Source organism: Peromyscus maniculatus, chromosome 21 (genome assembly GCF_049852395.1).
Source record: "Peromyscus maniculatus bairdii isolate BWxNUB_F1_BW_parent chromosome 21, HU_Pman_BW_mat_3.1, whole genome shotgun sequence".
NCBI lineage: Eukaryota > Metazoa > Chordata > Mammalia > Rodentia > Cricetidae > Peromyscus > Peromyscus maniculatus.
Window position 1 is genome coordinate 2386920 of NC_134872.1, and position 26698 is coordinate 2413617.

The window sequence follows — 26698 nt, forward strand, 5'->3', positions numbered from 1 at the left end:
AGAGGACTAAATTCTCCTGAAAGCTACCTTCTGACTCCACACACGTTCTGTGGCACACACGTAATAAGTGATCGTGAAAGCGTGTCCTAGCCACCACATTCCCACCTCTTCTGAACTGCATAACTTTCTCACTGTTCTGTGTGTGTCTGTCTGTCTGTCTCTCCTACTCTCTCTGTCCTCTGTGTGTCTGTGTGTGTGCTCATATGTGCAACTGAACTTCATAGCATCGACCACCACATGATGTCCTGTCACAAATACCTTTATGCATCTGTTTGCAGTCACACGCCCCACTGGAGAGCAGGGCCACTCTGAAGCCCCTAACAACTGTCGCCAGCTTTAGAGTTGGCTTCTGACGGGATTGAAGTAATGGGTGAGAGTAAGGAATAGAGTCTGGGAAGATGGCTCAGTGGTTAGATCGCTCGGTGCCCAAGTGTGAGGACCTGAGCTCAGATCCTGTGGTGAACACAGATCCTGTTGTGAACACACACACACACACACACACACACACACACACACACACACACACGAAAAATGGAAGAGGAAATAAAAAGAATAACTGTAAAGCCGAGTAGTCTGCTTCAGGATTTTCCTGAAGTCTCCAGTTTCTCTGACCTCACTTGGGCTGCCTGGCTCACCTCAGAGGGCTCACCTTGGTGGCCCAGAGGACTCTCCCTGTGCTGCTGACAACCGCCCTGAACAAAGGAGAGCGCCTTAGAAACACGGGTTAAGAAACTCTAGGCTGCCCTCTGGCGGCAGAAGTGAGGGCTCTCAGAGAAACCTGGTCTGGGTGTGGTGCAGGCTGTAATCGCAGCACCTTCCAGGTGGAGTCAGGAAGATCAGACGTCTTCATCACATAGCAACTTCAAGTCCAACCTGAGCTATGTGAGACCGAGTCTCAAAACACAAAATAAAAAAGCTACATGTGGTAGCTGAAGCAGGATTGGCCACAAGTTCAAGGCCAGCCTGGGCTACAAATCAAGAGACTGCCAAAACAAAAAATAAAACTTTAAACCAGGTATTGTGGTGCACACCTTTAATACCAACACTCAGGAGGCAGAGGCAGGTGGGTCTCTGAGTTCAAGGCTAGCCTGGGCTACATAGTATGTTTCAGGCCATGCAGGGCTACCTAGTGAAATCCTGTCTCAAAATAAATAAACAAATAAATGAGCAAGTGGATGCTATATTGTATATTTGCAGGCTCTAGATCCAGCCACTTGGGGGCTGAGTGAGGCTGGACTACCTTTTTTTGTTTGTTTGTTTTGTTTTGTTTTTTTTTTTAGACAGGATCTGTGCAGCCCTGGCTGTCCTGGATCTCGCTCTGTAGACCAGGCTGGCCTCGAACTCACAGAGATCCACCTGCCTCCACCTCGCACTGCCATAGCCTGGTGGCCGGAGTGTCCTTTGATCCTGGGGTTTTGAGACCACCCTGGGCAACAACAACCACAAATAGGAGGAAGCCTGGGGTGGGCCTCAGTGTGCAGAGTGCTCTGGGTTCAAGGCCTAGTACCAGGGATGGTAGTGTGCACACACAGCTGTGACCCCAGCATCCAGGAGGTGGAGGCAGGAGAATCAGGCCTTTGAAGATATCTTAGCTACATGGGGAATTCAAAGACAGCCTGGGGCCAAATGAGACCCTGTCTCAAACAATAAATATCACAAGCATCATAATGGGTGAGGCGTAAGGCGTAGCTCAAGGGTAGCGCACTTAACTATTGTGGCGTGTATGAGGTCCCGAGAACTGTCCCCAGACCTTAAAAAAAAAGGAAGAAAAGAACAACTAGGGACAAAACAGTATCAGTAAGAGAGGCTGAGCTCAGGGCAAAGCAAGTCTGTAGGCAGGAGAATTTGAGGACGGTGCTGGCAGACGCTTGGGGCTCCTCTCTAACTTAACTGGAATACGTCTTATGGCTACCATGATTGATGTGTTTATTTTTTTCCCTAGACACGGAGCTCCTTGAGGGCAGGGAGGGCAGAAACTGCTTCCTGGGTCTGTCACGGCACCCGCACCCCACATGACAGTCTCAGTAAATGCTGAATGTGTGGAAACAGGAAGAAATGAGTGGTTAGAGTTCCCTGCCTGAGATCTCCAAGGCAGGATGACACCATCTCTCCTCACCGGTCGAGGAGGACGCTCTCCTGCCTGGAGTCTGTACCGATGCTTCCTCAGGTGCCCCGCTCCCATTAGGAGATTACCCCGTGAACCCATGGAGCTCTTTTCTGTCCTTGGCCAAGCGTTTATTGACTCTCATGCACACCTCGCTATTGTTATGCAAACCTGCCGTTCCGGGCCATCATTTAATTCCATGACTCCCTGTTGACACAAGAGTCCCTGCACCCACCGCACGCACTCACTGGCGAGAGACAAGGAAACAGGGAGGAAGTGACAGAGACGGCACAATGGCTCTCCCTGTGTGAAGGACTCCTAACCACCCAGTCTCCTCCCAGCCAGTAAAACCTACCATGTGTCAATGCAAATGCAGCCTATTAATAGGAACTGAAACCCCCAGTGACCTCATCCACTCATCCACCGTCCACCTGCTGCATCCAGCTGAGAATGGGTTGGAGCCAGGCAACCCTGCGGGGCCTTGCCTTCCACACTGGTGTGTCGTGGGCAGGTGAGCTATCTCTCATTGCTCAATGTAGTTGTCTTGTTCCCCCCACACGCTACTTCCCTCCCTCCCTTTCTCCCTTCCTTCCTACTTTCCTTCCTTCCTCTCTCCCTCCCTTTCTCCCTTCCTTCCTTCTTCCCTCCCTCCCTCCCTCCCTCCCTCCCTCCCTCCCTTCCTTCCTTCCTTCCTTCCTTCCTTCCTTCCTTCCTTCCTTCCTTCCTCCCTCTCTTCCTTCCTTCCTCTCCCCCTTCCTTCCTGCCTTCCTTTTCCTTGAGACAGGATCTCACCACACCGCCCAGGCTGGAATCAAACCTTCATTCCTCCTCCCTCGGGCTCCCAAACGGCTACAGACAGGCACCACCTACACCTGGCTTCAGTATCCTAACCTCTGAAATGGGGCTAAGAACTTGCTTTGTTGAACAACTCTTGGCTAAGTATTACGGAACAGAAAAAGGATACAAAGCCAGAAAGCTCCAGCCTGCCTCAGGAACCCCATTCTTTTTTGTTGTTGTTTTGTTTTGTTTTTCAAGATAGGGTTTTTCTGTGTAAAATTCCTGGCTGGCTGGCCTGGAACTCATTTTGTAGACTGGGCTGGAATGGAACTCACAGAGATCCGCCTGCCTCTGCCTCCCGAGTGCTGGATTAAAGGCGTGCGCCACCACTGCCCGGCTTCAAAACCCGTACTAAGTAGAGAAGGAAAGACATAGAAACCAGCAATACAGCATCAAGGTCAGAGACATCAAGAGCCCTCGCTCCTTAACTAGGTCACACCGGGCCTGCAGGACTGTTCCATTCCTTTAGTCCCCCTCCCTTATAAGAGGTTAGCATTGGTTTTTATTTCCCCAGTGGGCTGAGAATGCCCCTCAGTGAAAAAATCTCCCCTGGAAAGTCTGAGGGGCAGGAAAGGTTGACACACTGTAATCTCAGTATTTGTAAAACCTGGAGTTCCAGGACAGCCTGGGCTACAGGAACCCTTGCTTTAAAAATTTAATCTAAAGGAAAAAAAAGTTTGAGGAGGAGGCTAGGAATGTAACTCCGATGGTAGATATGTGCTGTGAATATCGCTCTATATAAATAAAACACTGATGGCCAGTGACCAGACAGGAAGTATAGGCAGGATAAGGAGAGAGGAGAATTGGGGAAACAGGAAGAAGGAGGGAGAGACACTGCAGCCACCGCCAGGACAAGCAGCATGTAAAGACGCCGGTAAGCCACCAGCCACGTGGCAAGGTATAGATTTATGGAAATGGAGAAGCCCTCCAGTAACAGGCCCAGACTTGCTCCAGGTCCTGCCGTGACTGTGACTCCCCTGAACCCACGGTGTTCCTGCCAGGACGTGGCTTTGGCACTCACACAGGCGGTGGGTTGTGGGCATCATTGCTGTCAGTTAATAGTCCTGTCCCTCCTGGCTCCACGTTCCTGCTGCTGGAATCAGGGTTATAATCCTGTTTGTTTTAAATTTTTTTTTAAGACAGGGTTTCTTTCTCTGTCTGTTCTAGAACTCACTCTGTAGACCAAGCTAGCCTCAAATTCAGAGATCTGCCTGATTCTGCCCCCCTCCCCCCCCCCCCCCCCCCCGTTGCTGGAGGGCTTCTCTCCAGGTTCCCCAAGCCCCGCAGTCCCACAATTCACTTATAAAATAATCACTCAGACGCTTATATCACTTATAAACTGTATGGCCGTGGCAGGCTTCTTGCTAATTGTTCTTTTATCTTAAATTAACCCATTTCTATAAATCTATACCTTGCCATGTGGCTGGTGGCTTACCGGCGTCTTTACATGCTGCTTGTCCTGGCGGTGGCTGCAGTGTCTCTCCTCCTTCTTCCTGTTTCCCCAATTCTCCTCTCTCTTTGTCCCACCTATACTTCCTGCCTGGTCACCTACTTCCTGCCTGGTCACTGGCCATCAGTGTTTTATTTATATAGAGTGGTATCCACAGCACCCCCCCCCCCCCCCCAGTGCTGGGATTAAAGGCCTGTGCCACCACTGCCTGGCTCATCCTACTTTCTTACACAATCCAGAACCACCTGCCCAGAGTGGCAAAGTCCACAGTGGACTGAGCCCTCCCACAACAATCATTAATCAAGAAAATGGGCCCGGGCAGTGGGGGCGCATGCCTTTAATCCCAGTACTTGGGAGGTAGAGGCAAGCGGATCTCTATGAGTTCTAGGCCAGCCTGGTCTACAAAGTGAGTTCCAGGACAGTCAGGGAAACCCTGGCTCTGAGGCGGGGGGAGGGGGGGGGGGAGGAAGACGAAGAAGAAGCAACCTAGATTCAGAAGTACAGAAGAAAAAGCAGCTTTTATTTTCCTGTTGGAAGCACCATCCTGGTCAACTGTCATTTCCCAGATAAGGCCACCAGGAGGCAGTAGGGAGCACAGTGCTCAGGCCCTCCCTGGAGGTTGAGGTCTAGACGCCTGGAAAGAGGAGCAGGAACAGGCTGGATGAGGTAGGAGTGTGCTTTACTTTACTCTGACCAAGAAAGGTAGAGGGGCTGAACATGGACCTCAGGGTGAAGGGGGTGGGGGTGGGGGCTGAACATGGACCTCAAGGTGAAGGGGGGTGGGGTGGGGGCTGAACATGGACCTCAAGGTGAAGGGGGGGAGAGGTAGGGGCTGAACATGGACCTCAAGGTGAAGGGGGGGAGGGGGAGGGGCCGAACATGGACCTCAAGGTGAAGGGGTGGGGTAGGACCTGAACATGGACCTCAAGGTGAAAGGGAAGGTAGGGGCTGAACATGGACCTCAAGGTGAAGGGGGGGGTAGGGGCTGAACATGGACCTCAAGGTGAAGGGGGGGGTAGGGGCTGAACATGGACCTCAAGGTGAAGGGGTGGGGTAGGGACTGAACATGGACCTCAAGGTGAGGGGGGGGGGTAGGGGCTGAACATGGACCTCAAGGTGAAGGGGGTTGGGGGGGTGCAGAACATAGACACCTGAACATAATCCAACCAGAGCCTTAGGAAGTGAGCTAAGCAATTAGGAAAAACTGAGATCCTCAGGGGGCAGCAGAGGAAAGAGGTGAGCTTGGGTGTGTTCTGAGGACGCTCGCCCAAGTTCCCTAGGGCTCCTCCTATCTGTACTCTTCTTGGGGTGGGTCAAGGTCTGGCTCCTCCTGAGATCCATGGTCCATCTCAGGGGCAGGTGGCCATGGGTTTTCTGGGGGCTGGGTTCCTGCTGGCCAGGGGTCATCAGGCAGAGGAGGGTGAGGGGGATTGGTGCTGGGGGGCTCTGGGGGCCAGACGCCCGCATCAGGTAGGTCTCTCCAGGGACGGTTGGAGCCTGGGGGTGGAGGTTCATCAAACAGAGGAGGGACCCCTGGCCAGGGGTCCCCAGGGATTGGGGGGCCCAGGGGCAATGCCGAGGAGTCCTCCTCTTCTTGGGCTTCTGTGGGTCTGGGAGAGGGGTCCCCATTGCCTGAGATGCCTGTAGAAGAGGAAGGAGAGAGATGGAGTCACAGACCACTCCTCACCCAGCTTCAGACCCAAAGGCTGGGCCCCCCTTAGAGCAGCACAGGCTGGGCTGGCCCCAGAACCAACCCCAGAACCAACCTCCCCAAAGTGCTCCCACGGATTTCCCAAGTGCTGAAGCCATCTTCACATGATGTGAAAGCCTAGGCTCATCGGGACCGCTCACGTGATCAAGCCTCCAAATGGCTCTGTCCAACCTAGCGAGATACCCCACTGAACTGCCCCCAGTGGTCGTGGCCCCACATGGCACTCAGGCCCCATCTCGTTATAACCGGTCCTCAACACAGACCCAGTTCCAGTGACTCCACACACCCAAATCCTGTCACATCCCTCCACCTGACCTAGCGACATAGTGAGAACCGAGGTGCCCCTGCCTTCCTCGCTGGACACCCCAGAATTCCTCTGCTCCATGCATTCCATTTGCTCCGTCCCTCCTGGGGGTGCCCTCCCTGAGGGTGAGTTGTCTTGACTCTCCATCACCCTAGGTGTGCTCCCAGCCTCTCCGACTCACCTCCAGCACACAGGCAAAGGACCAGGAGCCCCAGCAGCTTCCAGTTGAGCATCATGGCTGTCTGCTGGCCCCCAGGGTGGGGTGCTCTGAGTCTAAGTGCTTGAGAACCCAAGAGGCTTTATAGTGGAGGTAAAGGAGGTGACCAGTCTGTGGGGAGGGGCCAGCCCAGTGACGTGAGGAATCCCCATCAGAGTTTAACTGGTCAGACTCGTTTACAAAGAACCTGCTGGTGACCTCTCTTCAGTCCCCCAGCCCAGGTCCCATCAGCCAGGTCTCCCTATCAGTGACCCAGACCCCAGGAGGCCCCACCCAGTTTCCACACCCCCTCCATCCACACCCTGCACCCATCAGTACCCGCCTGTCGTCTCCATAATCACAGGGAAGGCCACCTTTCATCCCCGATAGTTACTGGAAGCCACAGAACGGGGGCAAACCCCGCGTGGGGAAGCGTGGTAATTACAGGTGGAGGCGGGACGCCTGGGTCAGCTAGCACCCTCAGACTCTCACCACAGCCTCAGAGCCCCCTCCCCCACCTCGCTTTGGACGGTGCCGGCTGCTCTCAGGCGCGGCTCTTCCCTACAAAAGGACCTCCCAGGCAGTGACATCTAAGGAATTCCACGGGGAGCCACCTGGGTGACTAGAAGCCAGGATATCCTGGTTCCTGACCCCATGCAGAGATGACTGCGTCAACCCCAAAGGCTCGGAAGGACGCTCCCCCATGTAATCCAGTTCCTTCTTCCTTCCTCAGGATGGCCCCAGCACCAGGGTCCTGCTCCCCCTACCACCTCCCCCCAGAGAGATTCCTCAAGAATCCTTGAGTATCTGAAGGACAACTCCATCCTCACACACGTTGTTCCCACTGCCTGTGGTTGATCACTTGTAAGCTCTGTTCCCAGAGCACTCACCTGGGCCCCATCCTGACCCTGGACCACCTCACTCAGGCTCCCAAGATTTCAACCCAGTCACTCTTCCTCCCTACTCACACCCAGACATGATTTTTTTTTCATGTGAAAGGGGTGTGGTTTTTAAAATTTTTATTTTATGTACATTGGTGTTTTACCATGAGTGTTGGGTCCCCTGGAACGGGAGTTACAGTTGTGAGCTGCCATGTGGATGCTGGGAATTGAACCAAGGTCCTCTGGAAGAGCAGCCAGTGCTCTTATCCACTGAGCCATCTCTCCAGCCCCATGAGTGGGTTTTGCCTGCATGTGTATCTGCGCGCCACGTTCATGCAATGCAGTCAGGTCAGAAGGCACCGGACCCACCAGAACCGGAAGAGCAGCCAGTGTTCTTAACCCCGGAGCCACCTCTCCAACCTACTCTAAATCCCTTTACAACACAATCTGGACCAGCTCTGGAGTAAAATCCAACTGTGCCTAGCATCCTCAGTCCTGAACCACTGAGCCCAGCATCCCCTCCCCTCCTGAGGCCACCATCACAGTGGTCCTGGGCTAGGAGGGCCTGAGACTCTTCTTGAGTGCTGAATGTTTAGTATTTTGCTCCGAGCATTCATCATCACCCAAAGAAAATAATTCTAAAACAAAAAGTGAAGGTAAAGAAAACGGTCCAGGCAGCAGTGACACACGCCATCAATCCTAGCATTGGGGAGGCAGAGGCAGGTGAATCTCTGAATTCAAGGCCAGCCTGGTCTACAGAGCGAGTTTTAGGACAGCCAAGGCTACATAAAAAGAGGAAGAAGAGAGACAGAGAGAGAGGGAGAGAGGGAGGGAGAGAGAGAGAACTTGAGAGGTAGAGCCAAGTAAGATCTCTGAGTTCAAAGCCAGCCTGTCTACATACAGTGAGCTCCAGGACAGCCAGGGCTATGTGGAGACCCTGTCTCAAAAGTCAAAACAAAAACAACAAAACCTCCGGGCTGCAGAGATGGCTCAGAGGTTAAGAGCACTGACTGCTCTTCCAGAGGTCCTGAGTTCAATTCTCAGCACCCACATGGTGGCTCAAAACCACCTGTAATGAGATCTGGTGCCCTCTTCTGGCCTGCAGTCATATATGCTGTATACAAAATAAATAAATAAAGCTTTAAAAAAATACTGTATACATAATAAATAAATCTTTAAAAAACAACAACAACAACAACAACAACAAAACCTCCAAACCTAGGAGCCTCTCAAAACACTTCCAGAGCAGCTAGGAAGCGGGTACCACTCAGGAAGGGTGGGGTGGGAGGATATGCTTCCCACAGCCCCACGCCCCATGAGCTGGCTTTAGAAAGAACCCCAGCCTCCCAGGCATCTCCGAGCAACAGCTCCACTATAGCCATCTTTATTTATTGCAGAATTCAGACCTGGTGGAAGCTAGGGCCCCAAGGCTTGCTGGGGAACAGGCTAGGCTGGCCCCTGCCCCTCGCCTTCCCTATCCACCCCTCCTGGGAGATCCAGCTCCAGCTGGCTTCACTGTTGCTCCTGGCAGCTCCAGCTCAGCAGTGGTCTGAAGTGCTCGGGTTATCTTCTGGACAAACATCCTCCTCTCTGGAAATGGCCTCGCTCAGGCATTGCAGGTTTTCAAACAGGACAGTCAGGGACCCTGACACAGAAAACATCGCAGGACAGACACCGGGGGTGAGAGCAGGCTCCGTGCTGCCCAGAGCGCGGGGCTGCACAGGCTGGGAGGGCACACTGCAGCGTGGATGAAAGGCTAAGGGCCTTGAGGGCTCGGGCCTGTGGAGAAGGTCTGGAACGCCACTTGTCCTTCCATGTAAAGTACCTTTTGGAGGTTCCCTGGATGGTGCGGCTGCTGGACACTTGGGTTCTGGGGACTCCACAGCCCGGGCGCTGCACCCCACGGACGACTTCTCCTTCCCCGAGGGAAGCACGGCCAACAGGCGCTGCTGCTTGTAACGGGAGAGGAGACCCCCTTGCTTCAGGGTGGCCTGGGAAGGAGAGCGTCAGCCGCACTGGCCACCGAGCCGCCCCGCCCCCACCTTCCCTTACCCACCAGCTACCACACTTCGCTCCCTGCTGTGCCCTACCAGCATGAGGTTCTTGTCCCTCTCCAGCTCCTGCACCCGCCGGGCCAGCCGCTGCCCCTCCTCCTTCCGGGCCTCATCCTGCAGGCGTCGGAGTTCCTGGTTGCGCTCTTTTTCCCGAATGGCTTTGTGCTGGATCTGGCGCAAGGAGACCACTGAGGAGATGGGAGTGGGTCAGCCCGGAGCCCAAACAACAAGACCGAGTTCTCAGTTCTGGCTCTCAGGGTCTCTCCCACACCATGAGTGGGCTGATGGCATGGGGTCCCGGGCTCTGTGCACCCCAGGTGCCTTCCTCATCCCTGACCCCAGTTCCTTAGGCAAGACCTGGACAGGGGCTGGAGTGAGAGTTCCTGTAACTAAGTCCCGTGTGATGTGTGCTGAGTAGGTAAGAGAGGGGGGCTGACTGCACCTCCACTTAGGGAAGACATGAACATCCATCCTACAACTCTCTCTCATCCAACTGTTAAGTTTCTGGTGATGGCAGCTGCCAGCGGTGTCTGCTGAGGGTACTGACACAGGCCCAGGAGCCAGAGGCCACGTGCTCTTCCTTCCTTCCTTCCTCCCTCCCTTCCTTCCTCCCTCCCTCCCTCCCTCCCTCCCTCCCTCCCTCCCTCCCTTCCTTCCTTCCTTCCTTCCTTCCTTCCTTTCTCCCTCCCTCCCTCCCTCCCTCCCTCCCTCCCTCCCTCCCTCCCTCCCTCCTTCTTTTTTGTTTTTTTGAGACAGGGTTTCTCTGTGTAGCTCTGGCTGTCCTGGAACTCACTCTGTAACCCAGCCTGGCCTCGAACTCACAGAGATCCGCCTGCCTCTGCCTCCTGAGTGCTGGGATTAAAGGCGTGCGCCACCACCGCCTGTTTCTTGACCTGGTAGGAGCTGCAGTGTGTGCACTGAGTAAGAATTCGACTACACCATTCCTCCATTACTCCACTGCGTGCACGTGTCAATAAAAGCTTAAAAAGGTTTGCGGCGGGATGGGGTTAACAGCCCTATGTCTCAATGCTGCTTGCTTCCTGAAGGGCCAAGTCCTCCCCAGCACATCTCACCAGCCTTGGCCTGCTCCCTCCGCGCCTCGTTCAGTCTCCTCTTGGTGTCTGAGAGCTGTTCCCGCAGCCGAGTTTCCACCTCGACCACCTTCTCTTGCAGGGCTGTGGTGAGGGTACAAGGCAGTGTCAGGGGGAGCGGCCCATCCTGCAGGGTGGCACACACTGCCACGCTCCCACACCTTGCCCGTAGATCTGCTGCTGCTGTGTCAGCTCCTGCCGGAGGCTGGCGGCTTCTTCTGTGCTCTCCTGCTGGCCCTGACGCGCTGCCTCCAGCTGCTGCCCCACGCTGGCCAGGGACTCCTGGGCACGCTGCAGCTCCTGCTCCAGCTGCTGGGCCACCTCATTCAGCTGCCGGCGCTCTGCCTCCCCTAAGAGGAAGTTTTTGTGGTCATACATGACCTCTCCTGGCACCTGAGCCTCAGACCCCAGGTCTTCTCCAGCCCCATCCATCCACCCATGCAGACATACCTTGTTCCCGTGCCCGGCCCACCTCCTGCTGGATGAGGTGGGCACTCAGCTGCAGCTCAGCATCCAAGCGGTTCCGTTCTTCCCGGAGCTGCTCCAACTCAAGGCACAGGTCTGCATCCGGTGGGGGTGGGGGCGGGGGACAGCTGGGACAGAAATGATAAAGAAAATTCCCTCAGCGGCCACATGACCAGGGCCTCCATGCCTCCTTGATCCTTTCTGAGTCCTGGCAACCAATACCAGACCGCCCTCGACATCCACCACACCCTCCACCTCCATGCGCCTGCACCTCACCTTTCCAGGCGCAGCTGAGCAAGGGACAGTTTTCGAGCCACCAAACCTGAGAAGGAAAAGCGAAGGACAGGGAGATGGGCACACACGGACAGCAGGACAGCAGCAGCGCAGGACAGAGTGATGTACAGACAGAAGAACAGAAGGACAGCAGCAGCACAGGGCACAGCAATGGTTACCACGGCAACAGAAGATAGATACGGGGTTAGATCCAGGGCTAGGAGGAAGGGGCCAGGCCAGAGGAGACAGGCTGGAAACCTCCCGGTTGCTCTGCGTACCCTTAATGGTGTGGATCTTACGGACCGCGTAGCTGAGTCGGTTGCTGAGGCTGGGGATCCGGGCTACAGCCTGATCCACCCTGGTCATGGTATTGTGGAGGTTGGTCTGAGTGCTGGAAAAGACACGGGTCACTCACCCTCCACCCTTCCTCATCTCTGAAAGACCTGCAGGGTGTGTGCAGAGGGCACATCTGTCTTGTACTGTCACATGAGTGGGAGGTGGCTGTTAAGCAGCAAGGAAAGGGAAACAGGAGCCACCAGGAGGGACAAGACCTCAGCAGACCCTGAAGGTCACAGCAGGTCAGTCAAGCTCCTTAGCAGACCTAAAGATACCTAAGTGTTTAAGCCTTAGTGACTGTCAGGTAAAAACATCCAGCCAAGCCTGGCAGTAGTGGCGCACGCCTTTATCCCAGGACTCTGGAGGCAGAGGCAGGTGGATCTCTCTGAGTTCGAGGCCAGCCTGGTCTACAGAGTTCCAGGACAGCCAGGGCTACACAGCAAAATCCTGTCTTGAAACACCAAGATAGATAGATAGACAGACAGACAGACAGATAGATAGACAGATAGAGATCCAGCTGAAAACAAACTCCTGACACCAAGCCTAGAGTGTCTGTCTCATTTGGTTCCTGATCTCTTTTTGTTTGGTGGGGGAGGGATGTTCAGGGTTGAGAGAGTCCTAAGTAGCTGAAGCTGGTTTAAGTTCATCATGAACCATCACGCCTGGCCTGCAGTGAGGAACTACCAAGGTTCACGGGGTCATAGCCTACCTGGACCTGCATTCTGTGGCCCAGGAAAGAGCTCAGCAACAATGCTACAGGGGCCACCAGTGGGCACGGAGGTTGGCTAAGCTCTAGCTGAGTGACCACCGCTCAGGCCCAGATACTTGGTTTCTGGCACTGTCTACCTCAACGGGGGTTTTGGGTGCTCAAAGCCCGGAAGGGCTTTCTGGTGGTAAATCACTATCAAGAACCATGTCTTTCATCTGGCAGGAAGTAAAATCCCGTCCATGGCACACCCTCAGTCCTCCTGGAGGCAGGAGACACGTGTAATGCTTTGACTCTGGGCAGTGGCTCTTCCAAGCTAGTCTGATTCTGTGCAAGTTTAAAAGTTCCATCTTTTTTTTTTTTTTTTTTTTTTTTCAGTGCTAGGGATTAAAACGATGGACTCCTGAATGCTAGGCAAGTGCTCCACTGGGCTACAGACCAGGCTGGCTGTACAGTTTAGACACTTTCCCCAACTAAACAGGTCCTAAGTGCAGAGGAAGGTGGGAGGGAGAGAGGGGGAGGGGAGCTGGGGAGCCGCTGGGGAGGCGCTGAGCTTAGCTTCACGGGCCACTAGACTGAACCGCAGGAAGCAGGTTCCCCTGCCCCAGTCCAACCACAGCTGAGTTCACAGTGGGTGATGCCGTGTGAGAGAGGTGCTCCCCCTCAGCACGCTCCAGCCGCTCCCGCCCGAGGCTCTTCAGGTTCCCAGAAGTTAGGGAGGCACCTGCCGCCCATGGAAGATACCTGTTCACAGCGCTGACCACCGACTTCAGCTGCTCCTCGGCAGAGGCCGACAGCTGCTCCTGCCTCTGCCTGCCCTCCTGAGCCCGGGTCAGCTCCAGCTGCAGGGTCTAGGAAAGATGCAGTTGTGAGTGTGTTTTTGAAGCCTCCTGCCTGGCGTCTGTCCCGCAGACCCTGGCCAGGGACTTCCTCACCCCCTCCAGTCTCCTGGCTCAGACCTTAGTGCTTATCCGCTCCATCTCCAGCTCTGCGGTTTTGTCTTGTAGGGCACGCTGCAAGATGGCCTGCTTCTGGCTCTGGGTCTTCACTTGTTCCTGGAGCTCTGCCACCTAGAGAGGGGAGCAAGGGGGCTGGGCAGGGAAGCCTAGAGCCAAAGCCACGGAGAACACAGGGAAAGGAGGATGAAGGAGACAGCAGGAATCTCTGCATGGGGCTGGAGATTGGCTCAGTGGTTAAGAGCACTGGCTGTTCTTACAGAGGACCTGAGTTCAATTCTCTCAACCCACATGATAGCTCAAAATCATTTGTAATCATTGTCCAGAGGAGTCAACACCTTCTGACTTCCATGGGCACACAGTACATATACATACAAGCACGCAAGCAAAACATTCCTATACATAAAATCAAAACATCTTTCTTTTTCCCCCCTAAGACAGGGTCTTACTATGTAGCTCTGGCCATCCTGGATCTCGCTCTGTAGACCAGGCTGGCCTCGAACTCACAGAGATCTGCCTGGCTCTGCCTCCCGAATGCTGGGATTAATGGCGTGTGCCACAGCCACCCAGCCTCTCTCTCTCTTAAATCTTTATTTTATGTGCATTGGTGTTCTGCCTGCATGTATATCTGTGTGAGGGTGTCAGATTTGAATTACAGACAGTTGTGAGCTGTCATGTGGATGCTGGGAATTGAACCTGGGCCCTCTGGAAGAGCATCCAGTTTCTTAACCACTGATCCATCTTTCCAGCCCCAGATCTCTGGGTTCTAGGCCAGCTTGGTTTACAGAGCGAATTCTAGAACAGCCAGGGCTACAAAGTGAAACCCTGTCTTGAACAGAAAAGAAAGCTGGGTGTGGTGGAGCAGGCTTTTAACCAAGCACTAGAGAGAGGGAAAGGCAGGCAAATCACTGAGTTCGAGGCCAGCCTGGTCTAGAGTGAGTTCCAGGACAGTCAGGGCTCCACGGAGAAACCCTGCCTTGAAAACGAACAGCACAGCGGTCTCTGAGGAGTGCCACGCAGGTCAGCGAGCTGCTGGAGCCGCAAACAGCGGAGCTCTTGTTCCAACTCACGTTCCATGGGCCCACACTTTGAGAACCCATCCTGACCCGCGACCACGCCACGCCCTGATGGATGCTGTCGCCTCCTCAGAGGCCACCCTGACCATCCTACCCATCCACTTCAGTCCAGTCACCGCCTTCTCTCCACAGCGCACAGAACTGTTGGACTTCACCCACTTTCTACTTATTCAATCGTCTTCCTTCAGAACCAAAGCTCCATGAGAGCATGTTCTTGTCTGTTCCAGGCCCGTGCCCAGCACGCAGCGATCACCCAAAGAACAGCTGTCATCGTTGTGTGGGACGCTGAGTGTAGAATGATGAGAAATAGAGCCCCTGACCTGGTCCCTCAGCCCCTTCATGGAGTTCCTGTGCTCCAGGTCCTGGGCCTTGAGCTGTACCATGAGGACAAACACCCTTTCCCGCCATCGGCGCAGCAGCAAATGGCACTTCTTAGGGAACTCGGACTCCAGGGCATCTGACGGCTGAATCTGCACGTGGGAAGGAGGGAGACGGTACTTCTGAGGAAGCAGGAAGGGGTGACCTTTGTGTCTCACTCCTGCAGCAGCAGAAGTGGATCTCGGCAGCACACCAGCTACTGCCCCGGAGGAAAGCCCTGGCAGCGAGAGGGTCCTACCTTCCTGGTCAGCTCCTCTTCCTGCAGGGCGAGCATGTGCGACAGACTCTGTACCCGAACCTGCAGCAACTCCACGGTGGCCTGAAGGTCAGCCCTGTCCTCCCTCAAGTGCTAGGAGGAAGAACACCGTCAGTCAGGGTCTCCATGCTACCCTCAGGCAGCGGGCAGTCTAAGCCCTGGGAGGGCATGGCCTCCCTTCCTGGGGCTGTGCCCTCTCCTCGCAGGCCACCGCCATCCTCACCTGCAAGGTGTCTAGAAGCTCCTTCCGTTCCGGCTCCCACGTCTGGCAATGGACCTCCGGAGGGACTTGTTCCCCGACATACTTCCTCAGACTTTCGACCAAGGCCACCTGAGCTTCCAGCTCCCCTTGGGTCTTACTAGGGTGGAGGCAGGAATGAGACGGTCCGCAGTGGCTCGGCCCAGATGCCCGGCCCAGACGCCCCTGCCCACTGACCTACCTCAGTTGACTCCGGAGCAGTTCCACCTCCTTCTGGGCTGCGGCCAGCTGTCTGGTTTCTCCTGCCCGCTTCATTTCCAAGCTACTCAGAGACTTCTCCAAGTCCTCGGCCTTGCTGGTCAGACTAGCAAGAGCCTTCTCATGAGCCTCTGTCAGGGAGGACAGCTGTGGAGGAAGAAGACATTCAGAGAAGGCCAGCCTGAGGGGCTGGTGAAGGCTCGGCAGCCAAGAGCGCTTCCCGCTCTTCCAGGACTCATGTTCAGTTCTCAGCACTCACAGCAGGCAGTTCAGAGGATCCTCGTCTGGCTCTGGGGGCCCCACACACACGTGGTACATACTCACTAACACAACACACATAAACAAAAATAAATCTGAGGGGGGCAGCTCATCCCGCCTTGGGGCCTTATCTCTCAGAACCACCCACTAGGTCACCCTGGTACAAGCAGATGGAGGGTTCTCCACATCTGGTTCTCCCCGGTTCCTTCCAAACAACCGCCGGTTCCTGCCAGTTCACTCCCCTACCTCTCCGTGTCCACTGCCAACAGCCTGAGTAAACTACGCCACCTCATACCTGAGTGTCTGTGGACTGGGAAGATGGCTCGGTTATTGCCTCACAAGTTTGAAGACCAGAGTTGGGATCTCTACAACCTGCGCAAAAAGCTGGGCACACCTGTAATCGCCCCAGCTCTGTGAGACGGCAGGAGACACAGGCAGACCTCTGAAGCTCCCAGGCTGGCTACTTACAGGCCAATAAAAGACCCTGTCCTCTGACATCCACATGTGCCGTGCACACCCTCACCCACGTGGACACAACCCCCTCACTGGTGCTGAGCATGGTGGAGGCAAATGTCTGTAATCCAGTGTGCTGGTTAGTTTTTCATCAACTTGACACAAGCTACAGTTTGTTTGTTTGTTTGTTTTTTCAAGACAGGGTTCCTCTGTGTAACCACTCCGGCTGTCCTGGAACTCACTCTGTAGACCAGGCTGGAAGCTGGCCTTGAATCCAGATTTACAGGAATCCACCTGCCTCTGCCTCCTGAGTGCTGGGATTAAAGGCGTGCCCACCACTGCCCAGCTCTCAAGATAAGAGTTTTTTGGGAAGGGGAACCTCAATTGAGAAAATGCATCCATCAGACTGTCCTGTAGGTAAGCCTATAGGACATTTTCTTGATTAGTGGTTGCTGTGTGAGGGCCCAGCCCACAGTGGGGTGGTACCACCCCTAGGTAGGTGGTCCTGAGTTATATAAGAAAGCAGGCTGGCCAAGCCTCGAGGAGCAAGTCAGTGAGCAGCGTCCCTCCCTGGCCTCTGCTTCAGCTCTTGCCTCCAGGTTCCTGTCCTGGCTTCCCTCAGGGACTGTGACCAGGGATATGCAAGCCAAAGGAACCCTTTCCTTCCCAAGTCGCTCTTTGTCACGGTGCTTTATGACAGGACTATAAACCCTAAGACATCCCAGTTCTTGGAGGCTGAGTCAGGGGTACTGCCTCAAGTTCAAGGCCAGCCAGGGCTACATATCAAGACCCTGCCTTAACACTCTTACCCCTAAAACAAACTTGCCATACCCACAAAGCCTGCTGCCTGGCAACGCACATCCCCAAGCTCCCTCCTGAGGCTCCCCCACCCCACCCCGGGAAGGCCTCTCATCCGTCCCCCACCTGCAGCTTTCTGACCCTACTTCAGTCTGTGCTCATGACGACTCTCTAAGGAGGGAGGGCCTTTCTCCCTAGTCCCCAAGCAGAGCCGGGGGCATCAGAGCAGCTAGGCGGTGTGGAGCCAACGGGTAAGGTGTCTGCCCTGCTTCCTCAGGCTGGGTCTGCCCTGTCTCCACACAAGTACATGAAAGGAAGCACAAAGTCTTTTTAGACACAAAATACAAATCCGATGTGTTACTTCCCTGCCTCTTTACTGGAGCCCGGCGTGGTGGCGCACACCTCTGATCCCAGCACTTGGGAGGCAGAGGCAGGAGGATCTGTGAGTTCCAGGTCGGCAAGAGCTACACAGCGAGACCCTGACTCAACAACAACAACCACAACGAACCTTCTCTTCTGGTGACACTGGGGTTAGCCTATACCCCTGCACATACCAGGGAAGCACTCTACCCCTGAGCTATAGTCCCAGGTTTTTTGTTTTTTGTTTTAAGATTTACTTATTTAGAAGAGGGCACCAGATCTCATTACAGGCGGTTGTGAGCCACCATGTGGTTGCTGGGAATTGAACTCAGGACCTCCGGAAGAGCAGCCAGTGCTCTTAACCTCTGAGCCACCTCTCCAGCCCCCCAGTTTCTTAAAACCTTCTATTTTTTTTTTTTTTTTCATTTTTTTGACCTATCAGCAGTTCATCTCACTCACAACGACTTCTGAACACGGTCCCAATTACACAGGTTATCAGATATCAAAGCAGGGCGTTTGCTCAGTGCAGCGACTAACTCAGGGCCTCCTCAGCGATGACTCACGGGCAGCAAGGCGGTGCTGCCCCAATACTATAAACACGACACTCCTCTTTATAGCCTCCTTCCCACTCTTCATCGCCCGGGGCGGCCGTGCCTGTCCCTAGACCACAGCGGTGCTCCTGCACCCTTCGGCACTGTCCCAGCTGCCGCTGGCTACAGCCACATTAAGTGCGACCCACACTAGGCTGTGGCTCCATCCGTGACAGCAGATACTCGGGCAGACTCGGGCGGCTTGGTCACTGAATCCCCAGCCAGCTCCTCCCTCGCGGAAGCCAAAGAGAAGTACTGGGCACCCCGACTTCCCCAGGACCCACACCCCGCTTCCTCACTCCCTCCGTCCACCACGCTCCTGGAAGAGTACTTGGCATAGAAGAGGGAGGGATTCCACTTTGGAGAGTTTAAAATGGTGCAAGATCACACGACTCCCAAGAAGCAAGTGCAGCCCGAGGAAGACCAAACCACCCAAGTTCTCCTTCCAAGACCCCATGGCTCTGCTGCCCCTGACGCTCCCTGCAATCTGCTGGGAAGCTCACCTCGAAACGTTGCTCAGCCCTCTCACCCCCACGTTCACCTGCTCTTGGTGCAGACTCTGGATCTCCTGTAGGTCCCTCTGGTTCCCCTCCTCCAGGTTCTTCCGGACCATCTCAGCTCCGGCCAAGGCGGCACGCAGGCCCTCAGCCTCGGCTTGGCCAGCCTTCTCGGCCACCGCAAGAGCGTCCAGCTCCAAGGCCTGAGCCTCCAACCTCATCTTCTGCTGCAGGGAGGTCTCCCGCAGGGTCCGGACCTCCTCTTCCAGCCGCCGCAACTCTTGGAGCTGCCAAGAGATCAGCTCAGCCTGCTGGCTCAGGGCACTGGAGACCCCCAGCTCCAGAGACCTTCAAAGGAAAGATAAGTGGGCCTAGCTGAGATGTGTCCTTCGTACTGCTGGGAGGGTGGAGACAGCAAAGAGAATAGTAACCCTCCACTTAACGTGGGGAAGCAGGGGGGAAAGCTGAGGCAGGAGGATCTCTACATTCACACCATCACCTATCAAGTCCCTACTAAGTGTGTGAGGTCCACTTTCTGGGCTCAGGGGACCCAGGGCTAGTGAGACCCAGTGAGGAACACAATCTCTCCAGAGATCCATTCGTAAGCACACGGATTAAACACCAAATGTGCACATCAGGGCCTACACATTCCGAGTGCATGGGTCTGGGGTCTCAGCTGAGGGCAGGGAAGGGGGGACTACACATTCCGAGTGCACAGGTCTGGGTTCTCAGCTGAGGGCAGCGAAGGGGTCGGATGAGCTTCTGGTACCAAGTGTTAACTACAGAGTTTTTTGTTGTTCCATTTGAGACAGGGTCTCATGTAGCCCAGGCTGACCTTGAACATGATACATAGCAGAGGCTGGCCCAGCACTTGGGATCCTCCTGCCTCTACTGCTGCACTTGTGCACCACGGCAGGCGTGCGTGTGCGTATGTGTGTGTGTGTGTGCGCGCATACCCACACACAAAACACATAAACGTAACAAAATTCAAACATGAAGTCACTCGGACTCTCCCGTTGTAACTGGGTCTACAGGGACGCACCACTACATCCCACCTTTGGGTGCAGTCTTTCAGTGAGGGTTTGTGAAGCTGTGTGACTGTGTCTAACACACCTGATGGTCTAATAAAGAACTGAACGGCCAATATCGAGGCAGGACAAAGGATAGGCGGGGCTGGCCAGCAGGGAGTATATATAGGAGAAAACTGGGAGGAAAGGGCTAGGAGTCAGAGGAGGAGGAGGACTCCAGGGGCCAGCCACCCAGCCACCCAGCTACACAGCAAGCCACGGAATAAGTAAGATTTACAGAAGAAACAGAACAGGAAAAGCCCAGAGGCAAAAGGTAGACGGGATAAGTTAAGGAAAGCTGACAAGAAACCAAGCTAAGGTCAGGCATTTTTAAGTAAGAATAAGCCTCCATGTGTGATTCATGTGGGAGCTGGGTGGCGGCCCCCCCAAAAAAGAGAGTAAAAACCAACAACAACAGTTTGGTACTTTGTACAGGGAGTCTGGGGGTACTCCATCTACAAATGACTCAGTGTCGTGCATGTCTAAACTAGCTTGTGTGAGGGCTCCTTCCTGAGGTAGCACCCTCCCGAGGGTCACAGGATTTAGTGTAACTGGAGGCTAGTGCCCCTTCCTGAGGCAGCGCCCTCCCCTAGTGAAATGACTCGCCACAGTTCCCTAGAATCTGTCTAGCATTCCCCTCTGTCGTTGTCATGCTTTATTCCCTGAAGAGCCGCAAAACGGCATCCAGTCTACTGGGAGAAAGACACGCACAGAACAACAGAAGCAACAATTCCCACTCATACGCAGACATATTCATTCACAGGGGCTGAAGAGATGGCTCCAGAGTGCTTGCTGCTCCTGCAAAGAACCCCAGCTCAGTTCCCAGCCCCCACATTCAATGGCTCACAGCTGCCTGGAGCTCCAGTCCAGAGAACCCTACACCCTCTTCTGGTCTCCAAGTACGCATGCTCACACACAGAGACATGCACATAAATAAAAGTAAAAATCTTGGTTTGGTTTGGTTTGGTTTCCCCAGACAGGGTTTTCTCTGTGTAGCCCTGGCTGTCTGGAAACTCACTCTGTAGACCAGGGAGAGGCCTTGAACTCAGATCCACCTGCTTTTGCCTCTCTAGTGCTTGGATTAAAGTCAGGCCATGCCTGGCTCAGAAATAAAATCTTCAAACACACAGCCGGAGCATAGCCAGCTCCAGTATGCCGCTGTACTGGGTCAGCATGTCTAAGCTGCATGTCATCTCCCATCACAAAAGCTTCTGGGCAATCCATCTCCTCTCTTAGACATCCACATTCCTTGTTAGCTGGGAATTTAAGTCCAGAGCTCTCCATTTTATTACCCCAGTGAATATGGTCTATGTACCAACAATGGCCTATAGAAAACCTACAGAAAAAATGGAACCAGGGACTGAAATATATGAATGTGTGTAAAGGATCATGTGACAGACCCCTACCTGCCTCTCCGCCCTGGCCCCTGTGCATCTCCACAAACGTCCTGTTCCCACACGGTCACTGTAGGTCTCTGAGTGTCTAGCCGCCTCTCTAAGACATCTTGGCCAGTCCTGGATTGGATCAGGGGAATGTCTGAAGCCCAGGTCGGGGCCGATCTTGGCAGAGTTGGAAGGGACCGAGCTTGGAAGTGGGAGGGAGGAACCAGCCCAGTAAAACCTGAGGGGGGGTCACAAGAGTAAAGACTGTCAGTTTCTCAGACAAGAGAGATCCCCAGCCTCCTTGACCGGCCTCGCTGACCTGAAGGCGGCAACATCTCCATGCTATCTGAAGCCTCTAGATGTCTCCAGGCATCTATGTCCCCCTGGACAATAGGAGAAACAAGGACACTCCAATTCAGTTTTCAGGCCACCTTCCAAAGAGAAAGCCCTACAATAACAAAGTCATAATCCTTGAGTTACTGACAGATCCGCCCAGGCTCCGAGCCTCTCTTTCCCTACTTCCCTAAGAAGGCAGAGGATAAGCAAACCACTCGCTTGTCCCAACCATGCTCCTGATAGACCGAACCATGATGTGAATGGCAACAACCATGAGGTAAACGTACTGAGATGGGAGTCAGGGGGTGCTCGTGGGGATTGCTTCTACTTACAGGATTCTGGGGGGTGCCTTTACCTTCCTCCTTAAGTGTCTATGGTCCCTGCAGCTCGGGGCTGGAGGTGAGAGGGCCCGCAGGGAGCCCCGTCTCCACAGGTCTCGCCATGGTATGGTAGGGACGCTGGGAAGCCCATCTAGGCACCACCGAGCCATGATTTCTGGGTCATTTCCTATTAAAGCGTTAGCCCAAGGCCTGGCCCCACAAGAATGCGGCCACATGTGGGGTTAAGCGGCCTCCCTGGGATCCCTGGGGAATCCAAGCAGCCCAGAGCCCGTTGCCAGGAAGCCAGCTTCCTGCAATCTTATCTGAGCCTCTCTGTAGCCGGCCTCAGCTTCCACTCCCTTCTCTGTTCGGCGTCCTACAGCATCTTCTCTGTCCAACTTCCACCCCAGTTCAAATGTTTGCACTCAACCCCGAGATTGATTCCTACCCGCTTCTCTTTCTAGTACTAGTCTGCATTTTCCTTGACCCAATTAAGCCCGGCCGCTCCCTCTCCTCCTGTCTCCCCCTGGTCCGCTGCACACACCCCTGGCTCATCCCCCTCCGGACCCTGAGCTCTAAGGCTGCCTTGACCCCCTCATCCGTTCTTTGACCAGGATCCTGCACCCGCTTCCCCTGTGGACCCCCTCCACCCGCCCTAGCACCCGCTCTGAGACCCTTTCCGCCCCCAACCGACTCCTCCCGAACGCCCCTTACCCAGCGCGAGATCCGCCCTCTCGCCACGCCCCTCACCTAGCTCCCCGCCTTGGCTTCACACCCTGACCACGCATGCGCGACGCGGGCGGGCTGGCGGGCTGCTCCGGAGCACCATTGCTCCGCCGCCGGAAGGAGGAAGAGGAAAGGTGCACGCTGGCACCCGGACGGACGCCTGAGGCCTGCTCCGCGCCCTGACGGCCCCGCCCCACCCCGGGAACCCGGGAAAATGTGCAGGCCAATCAGAGATGGCGGAGGGCGGGAGATGGACAGCGCCTCCCTGCGCCTCGTCCAATAGAGCGGAGGAGGGCAAGGCGGGCGGCCAATCAGGACCGGCCCCGGGAGGGGCGGGCTCGCAGGCGCGAAGCGGGACCCGGGAATTGCGGAGGAGGAGTCTGCGCGGCGCGCGCGCCCAAGCCGCGCCCTCCGGGCGGCTTCCTGGCTGTCAAACCGCGGCGGGAGCGAGGGGCGCAGGGTGTGGAGTCCCTTCCTCAGTTTACCCCGCCAGCGGAAAAAGGAAAGGGTGAGATCCACTTGGCCGCAGAACTAGGGACCTGTCTGCGCCGCCCCTTGTGGGTGACAGCGGACCCACTTCCCTGGGGGATCTGGCCCAGAGAGCGGGGGAAGGACAGGAGGGGTGCTCTGCCTGGGTTAAGAAGTTTGACCAGCAGCTTCCCGGCTCCTGGTTACACTCGAGGGGACACGTTCGTGTTGCACGCACGTTTGTGTAGCAGGACCTCTTCAGCCGGTCTGCATGTCCCCAGCTGTCGCCTTAAAGGTGCTTTGCCTTGCACAGATTGTTAAAGCCTCCCGGATGTGCTGCGGCCCGAGGATCTGGCTTCGCGGAGGTGCCGCAGGATTATCTTCTGGCTCTCCTGGAATTGCTTTTTAAGTCGCACCTTGACTGCCACCCCCGCACTGCATGCCCAGGCCTCAGGGTCTCTGCGTCTGCACTTCTCAAGTCGGCACTACCCACAGTACAGCTGTCGGCGTCAGGACTGAAGGCCGGCCACGGTGCCTGGCCCAGGAGTAGGAGAGGTGATGGACTGCTGAGGTGCAGGGAGAGGTGCAGAGGGGGCACCCCCCATGCTGCCCTGCTTCCAGCTGCTGCGCATAGGGGGCGGCAGGGGCGGTGATCTCTACACCTTCCACCCCCCGTCCAGGTCCGGCTGCACCTATAGGCTGGGCTGCAGGGCTGACCTGTGTGATGTGGCCCTGCGGCCCCAGCAGGAGCCGGGCCTCATCTCGGGGGTCCATGCAGAGCTGCATGCTGAGCTCCAAGGAGACGACTGGAGGGTCAGCCTGGAGGACCACAGCAGCCAAGGTAAGGGTGAGCAGGCAGCCCCGGGCTGGCAACAGGTGTGGGAGCCTCTGGGACCCTGCTACCTGCCTCCCAGGGTCCCTGTCAGTCTCTGGAGAGCAGACAAGCAAGATTGGTCCTGGTCAGCTCTTCACAGGACTAACCTGCCCAGCTGGTTTAGTTCACACAGGGCTAGGAGGAAGGCGCCTTCAGTAAAGTGTCACTGTGGGACATTCTAGTACTCGGCTCAGACTTGACTCAGTTTCCAGTTTTTGCTGAAGCACCTTGTTCTCAAGGCAGTGTTCTAGTGACCTAGGCATTATGTCCCAACTCAAAGCAGCCTCAAGAGGCTGGAGTCCACAGTTCTTCCATCTCCAGTTTCCCTATCAGGTCAGACACAAGGTTTGGAGAATCCTAACCGGAGGTGTTTTGGTATTAGCGAGCCTTACTCTTAGAGGATAGGCCCTACGGTGTGTAGATGCCTACAGCCAAGGATGACAGCAGGAAGCAAGTATGGTGATGTACCTTGTGATCTCAGCACTTCAGAGGCTGAGGCAGGAGAATACTGAGTTCTGGGCCAACCTAGGATACAGATTAGGACTGCCTCAAAAAGAACCACAGTTGTGTAGTGGTAGATCAGCTTCAAGTAGGAGCACAGCAAGGGAGCTTTCCATCCATCCCTGGGAGAGAAATACACGCTGTGGGGCCTCAGGTTTAATGTCGCCCCCGCCCATGCTCCCTGCAAACCAAGCGGCAGGTACTTCTCACTAGACATGTTTCTGTTGTCTTGTGCCTCACCGTTAACAGGGACTTTGGTCAATAATGTCCGACTCCCAAGAGGCCACAGGCTGGAGTTGAGCGATGGTGACCTTCTGACCTTTGGCCCTGAAGGGCAAGCGGGAACCAGCTCCTCGGAATTCTACTTCATGTTCCAACAAGTCCGGGTCAAACCGCAGGACTTTGCTGCCATTACTGTCCCTCGGTCTCGGGGAGAGGCTGGGACTGGTTTCCAGCCCATGCTGCCCCCTCAGGGGGCACCCCACCGGCCACTCAGCACCCTGTCCTCTGCCCCCAAGGCCACCCTGATCCTCAACTCCATCGGCAGCCTCAGCAAGCTGCAGCCACAGCCCCTCACCTTCTCCCGGGGTGGTGGCAGACCACAGAGCCTGGCTGTTCCCACCCAGCCTGCGGAAGTGGGGGCCTCGCCCGCTCCACCCACAAGAAACCGGAGGAAATCGGCTCATCGAGTGTTGGCAGAACTGGACGACGAGAGCGAGGCTTCCCTGAGCCCTCTCTCAGTCCTTATGGAGCCCAGGAAGAAGCTCCGTGTGGAGAAGGCCGCTCTGGTGTCCAGTGGGTAAGTTGAGTCCTGAGCATTGCCTAGCACCTGACTTACCAGGGTTGGCCCCAGCACTTCGTAGCTGAGGCACAAGACAGGATTGACCAGTATGAAACCAACCTGGCCCACATGGAGACCGTCTCAAAAACTAGAGTAAGCAGGTCAACTCAGGATGCCCTACGGACCCTCAGAGGCAAGAAGAGGGGCATTGGGTCCTCTGGAACTAGGGGGATGGTTTTTAGCCACTATATAGGTGTTGGGATTCAAACCCAAGTCCTCTGGAAGAGCAGCTCTGAGCTGTCTTTCTAACCCTGTTTGCTTATTAGTTTTTTGAGGCAAGGTTTCACTGTGTATCCCAGGATAGCCTCAAATTCCCCAGGTAAAGGAACAAGTCAGGATAGGGCATTCAGAGTGGAAGCTGAGGGGAGCAGACAGTCACTCCTCAGCTGGGATTACAGGGTCAGCTTGTGCACCCCTCGCCCCAAGTTCCCACCTCCTGCTGGCCTTTAGCCCCTTTGTAAGGCTGTGCTAGCTAGGTGTAGCAGCTACCCAGAACTAAGGTCTGCCAGACTTCAAGTTACTCAGGAACACTCCCAGGACTCCCTGGGGTTAGGAGTGGGGACCCCTGTACAGTCCCTTGCTGCTGCCCATTACAAGAAGACAGTAGTCTGGGTTTGATGTGATGGCTGGTACCCCGTGGCTAGCATTGACTGTAGCATCCAGGCCACCCAAGGATGCCTGTTGATTTCCAGACCGGAGAACACTGAGAACGGATCTTAAGGGCTGGAGTGGTGGAGTGACCAAGAGCGCTCACTGCTCTCCCAGAAGACCTGTGTTCAACTCCAGTCCCACGAGATCCAACCACTCTCCTGGCCTCCGGCCGCCAGGCACACATGTATACGTACATATATACAGGCAAAACACTCATTTTTTTAGAAAAGATCTTAAATGTCTCCTTTCTCCAAAGGAGGGAATGACCACAGGGGAAAGGCCTTTGCTGTAGACTGACTCAAGGCTGGAGAACCCTCATGATCGTCAAGGTGACAAAAAAGATGGTTCCTGCCAAAGATGTGGCTGCCGCCGCCGAGTTACCAGTGAGCTGGGATGCCCAGTATCCAGGAACAAAGCCTTGTTCCTGTGGACACCGGAGAATCTGCACTAGAGCCACCATCACAGAAACGGCCCCAGACTTCCTTATGCCATGGCTAATGCTGCCGCTGAGTCTCTGTGACTGGCTTTTCAGAGCTTTGCCTTTATATCAAAATAAAGAATAAACTGCTTCATCCACATAGGGGTATTTATTCTTACGAGTCTAAGTCTGCTTTCCAAATGGTGGGAAGCCTGGGCTTGGTGTGGTCTGCAGATGGAATTCCCCACAGCAGAAGCCCCTGTGGGAACCAAATGGACCTTGGAGTCGAGAAAGCACAGGGCTGGGAGTGAAACGGCTGTGTGTAGAGGCACTTGCTGCCACGCTTGATGACCTGTGCTTAATTAATCCACAGGGCCACGTTACGAAAGGAGAGAAACACGTTCCCAAGTTGTCTTCATGTTGTGGCACTCGCTCAAGTATTCACACACACACACACACACACACACACACACACACACACACACACACACACACAGTTTTAAAGTTGGGTGTGGTGGCATACTACTGTGTGTTCCAGGCCAGCTTGGTCTACAGGAGGTCCTGTCTTCAAAACAAAACACCACATACAAAGGGTAGGGTTCTGGTGGGGCTGACATGCAGCAACAC

The 26698-nt window shown here is 55.1% G+C and overlaps 3 protein-coding genes across 14 annotated transcripts; 1 reads left to right on the top strand and 2 right to left on the bottom strand.

Moving 5' to 3' along the window:
* Positions 1-4882: 4882 nt before the first annotated feature.
* Psors1c2 (psoriasis susceptibility 1 candidate 2) lies at positions 4883-6780 on the bottom strand. The gene is made up of 2 exons (XM_006997305.4): positions 6588-6780; positions 4883-6032 (listed from the first exon to the last, which is right to left on the bottom strand). Exons 1-2 carry the CDS (start codon positions 6640-6642, stop codon positions 5680-5682), a joined length of 408 nt encoding a protein of 135 aa, XP_006997367.1. The 5' UTR covers positions 6643-6780; the 3' UTR covers positions 4883-5679.
* Positions 6781-8851: 2071 nt separating this feature from the next.
* Positions 8852-22518, bottom strand: Cchcr1 (coiled-coil alpha-helical rod protein 1). Of its 12 annotated transcripts, none has more exons than XM_076558182.1 (18): positions 22343-22518; positions 21256-21319; positions 20961-21174; positions 18532-18835; positions 15515-15678; positions 15298-15433; positions 15057-15167; positions 14761-14910; positions 13368-13478; positions 13153-13259; positions 11645-11757; positions 11370-11415; positions 11079-11221; positions 10790-10978; positions 10611-10712; positions 9574-9725; positions 9309-9432; positions 8852-9128 (listed from the first exon to the last, which is right to left on the bottom strand). In XM_076558182.1, the coding sequence occupies exons 2-18, from the start codon at positions 21275-21277 to the stop codon at positions 9022-9024; spliced, it is 2295 nt and encodes a 764-aa protein (XP_076414297.1). In that variant the 5' UTR covers positions 21278-21319; positions 22343-22518; the 3' UTR covers positions 8852-9021. The 12 variants fall into 12 exon arrangements, with proteins under 12 accessions (XP_076414297.1, XP_076414296.1, XP_042121620.1 ...); XM_076558181.1 differs by having other exon boundaries at positions 22307-22487; XM_042265686.2 differs by having other exon boundaries at positions 9309-9474; positions 22343-22436.
* A 168-nt stretch (positions 22519-22686) lies between these two features.
* On the top strand, positions 22687-26229 carry Tcf19 (transcription factor 19). Its single transcript, XM_006997308.4, has 4 exons — positions 22687-22826; positions 23100-23627; positions 24411-24960; positions 25910-26229. The coding sequence occupies exons 2-4, from the start codon at positions 23390-23392 to the stop codon at positions 25917-25919; spliced, it is 798 nt and encodes a 265-aa protein (XP_006997370.1). The 5' UTR covers positions 22687-22826; positions 23100-23389; the 3' UTR covers positions 25920-26229.
* The last annotated feature ends 469 nt before the right edge of the window (positions 26230-26698 follow it).

Bases quoted from the DNA above. Each gene is read 5' to 3' on its own strand.
- Psors1c2 (XM_006997305.4), bottom strand. From the start codon at position 6,642: ATGATGCTCAACTGGAAGCTGCTGGGGCTCCTGGTCCTTTGCCTGTGT. The intron at 6,033-6,587 runs GTGAGTCGGAGA...CCTCTTCTACAG, and splicing joins CCTTTGCCTGTGTGCTGGAG to GCATCTCAGGCAATGGGGAC.
- Cchcr1 (XM_006997307.4), bottom strand. From the start codon at position 21,828: ATGTGGCCGCATTCTTGTGGGGCCAGGCCTTGGGCTAACGCTTTAATA. The intron at 21,320-21,627 runs GTAAAGGCACCC...CCTATTGTCCAG, and splicing joins ATAGACACTTAAGGAGGAAG to GGGGACATAGATGCCTGGAG. The intron at 11,416-11,644 runs GTACGCAGAGCA...TTTCCTTCTCAG, and splicing joins TAAGATCCACACCATTAAGG to GTTTGGTGGCTCGAAAACTG.
- Tcf19 (XM_006997308.4), top strand. From the start codon at position 23,390: ATGCTGCCCTGCTTCCAGCTGCTGCGCATAGGGGGCGGCAGGGGCGGT. The intron at 23,628-24,410 runs GTAAGGGTGAGC...CACCGTTAACAG, and splicing joins GGAGGACCACAGCAGCCAAG to GGACTTTGGTCAATAATGTC.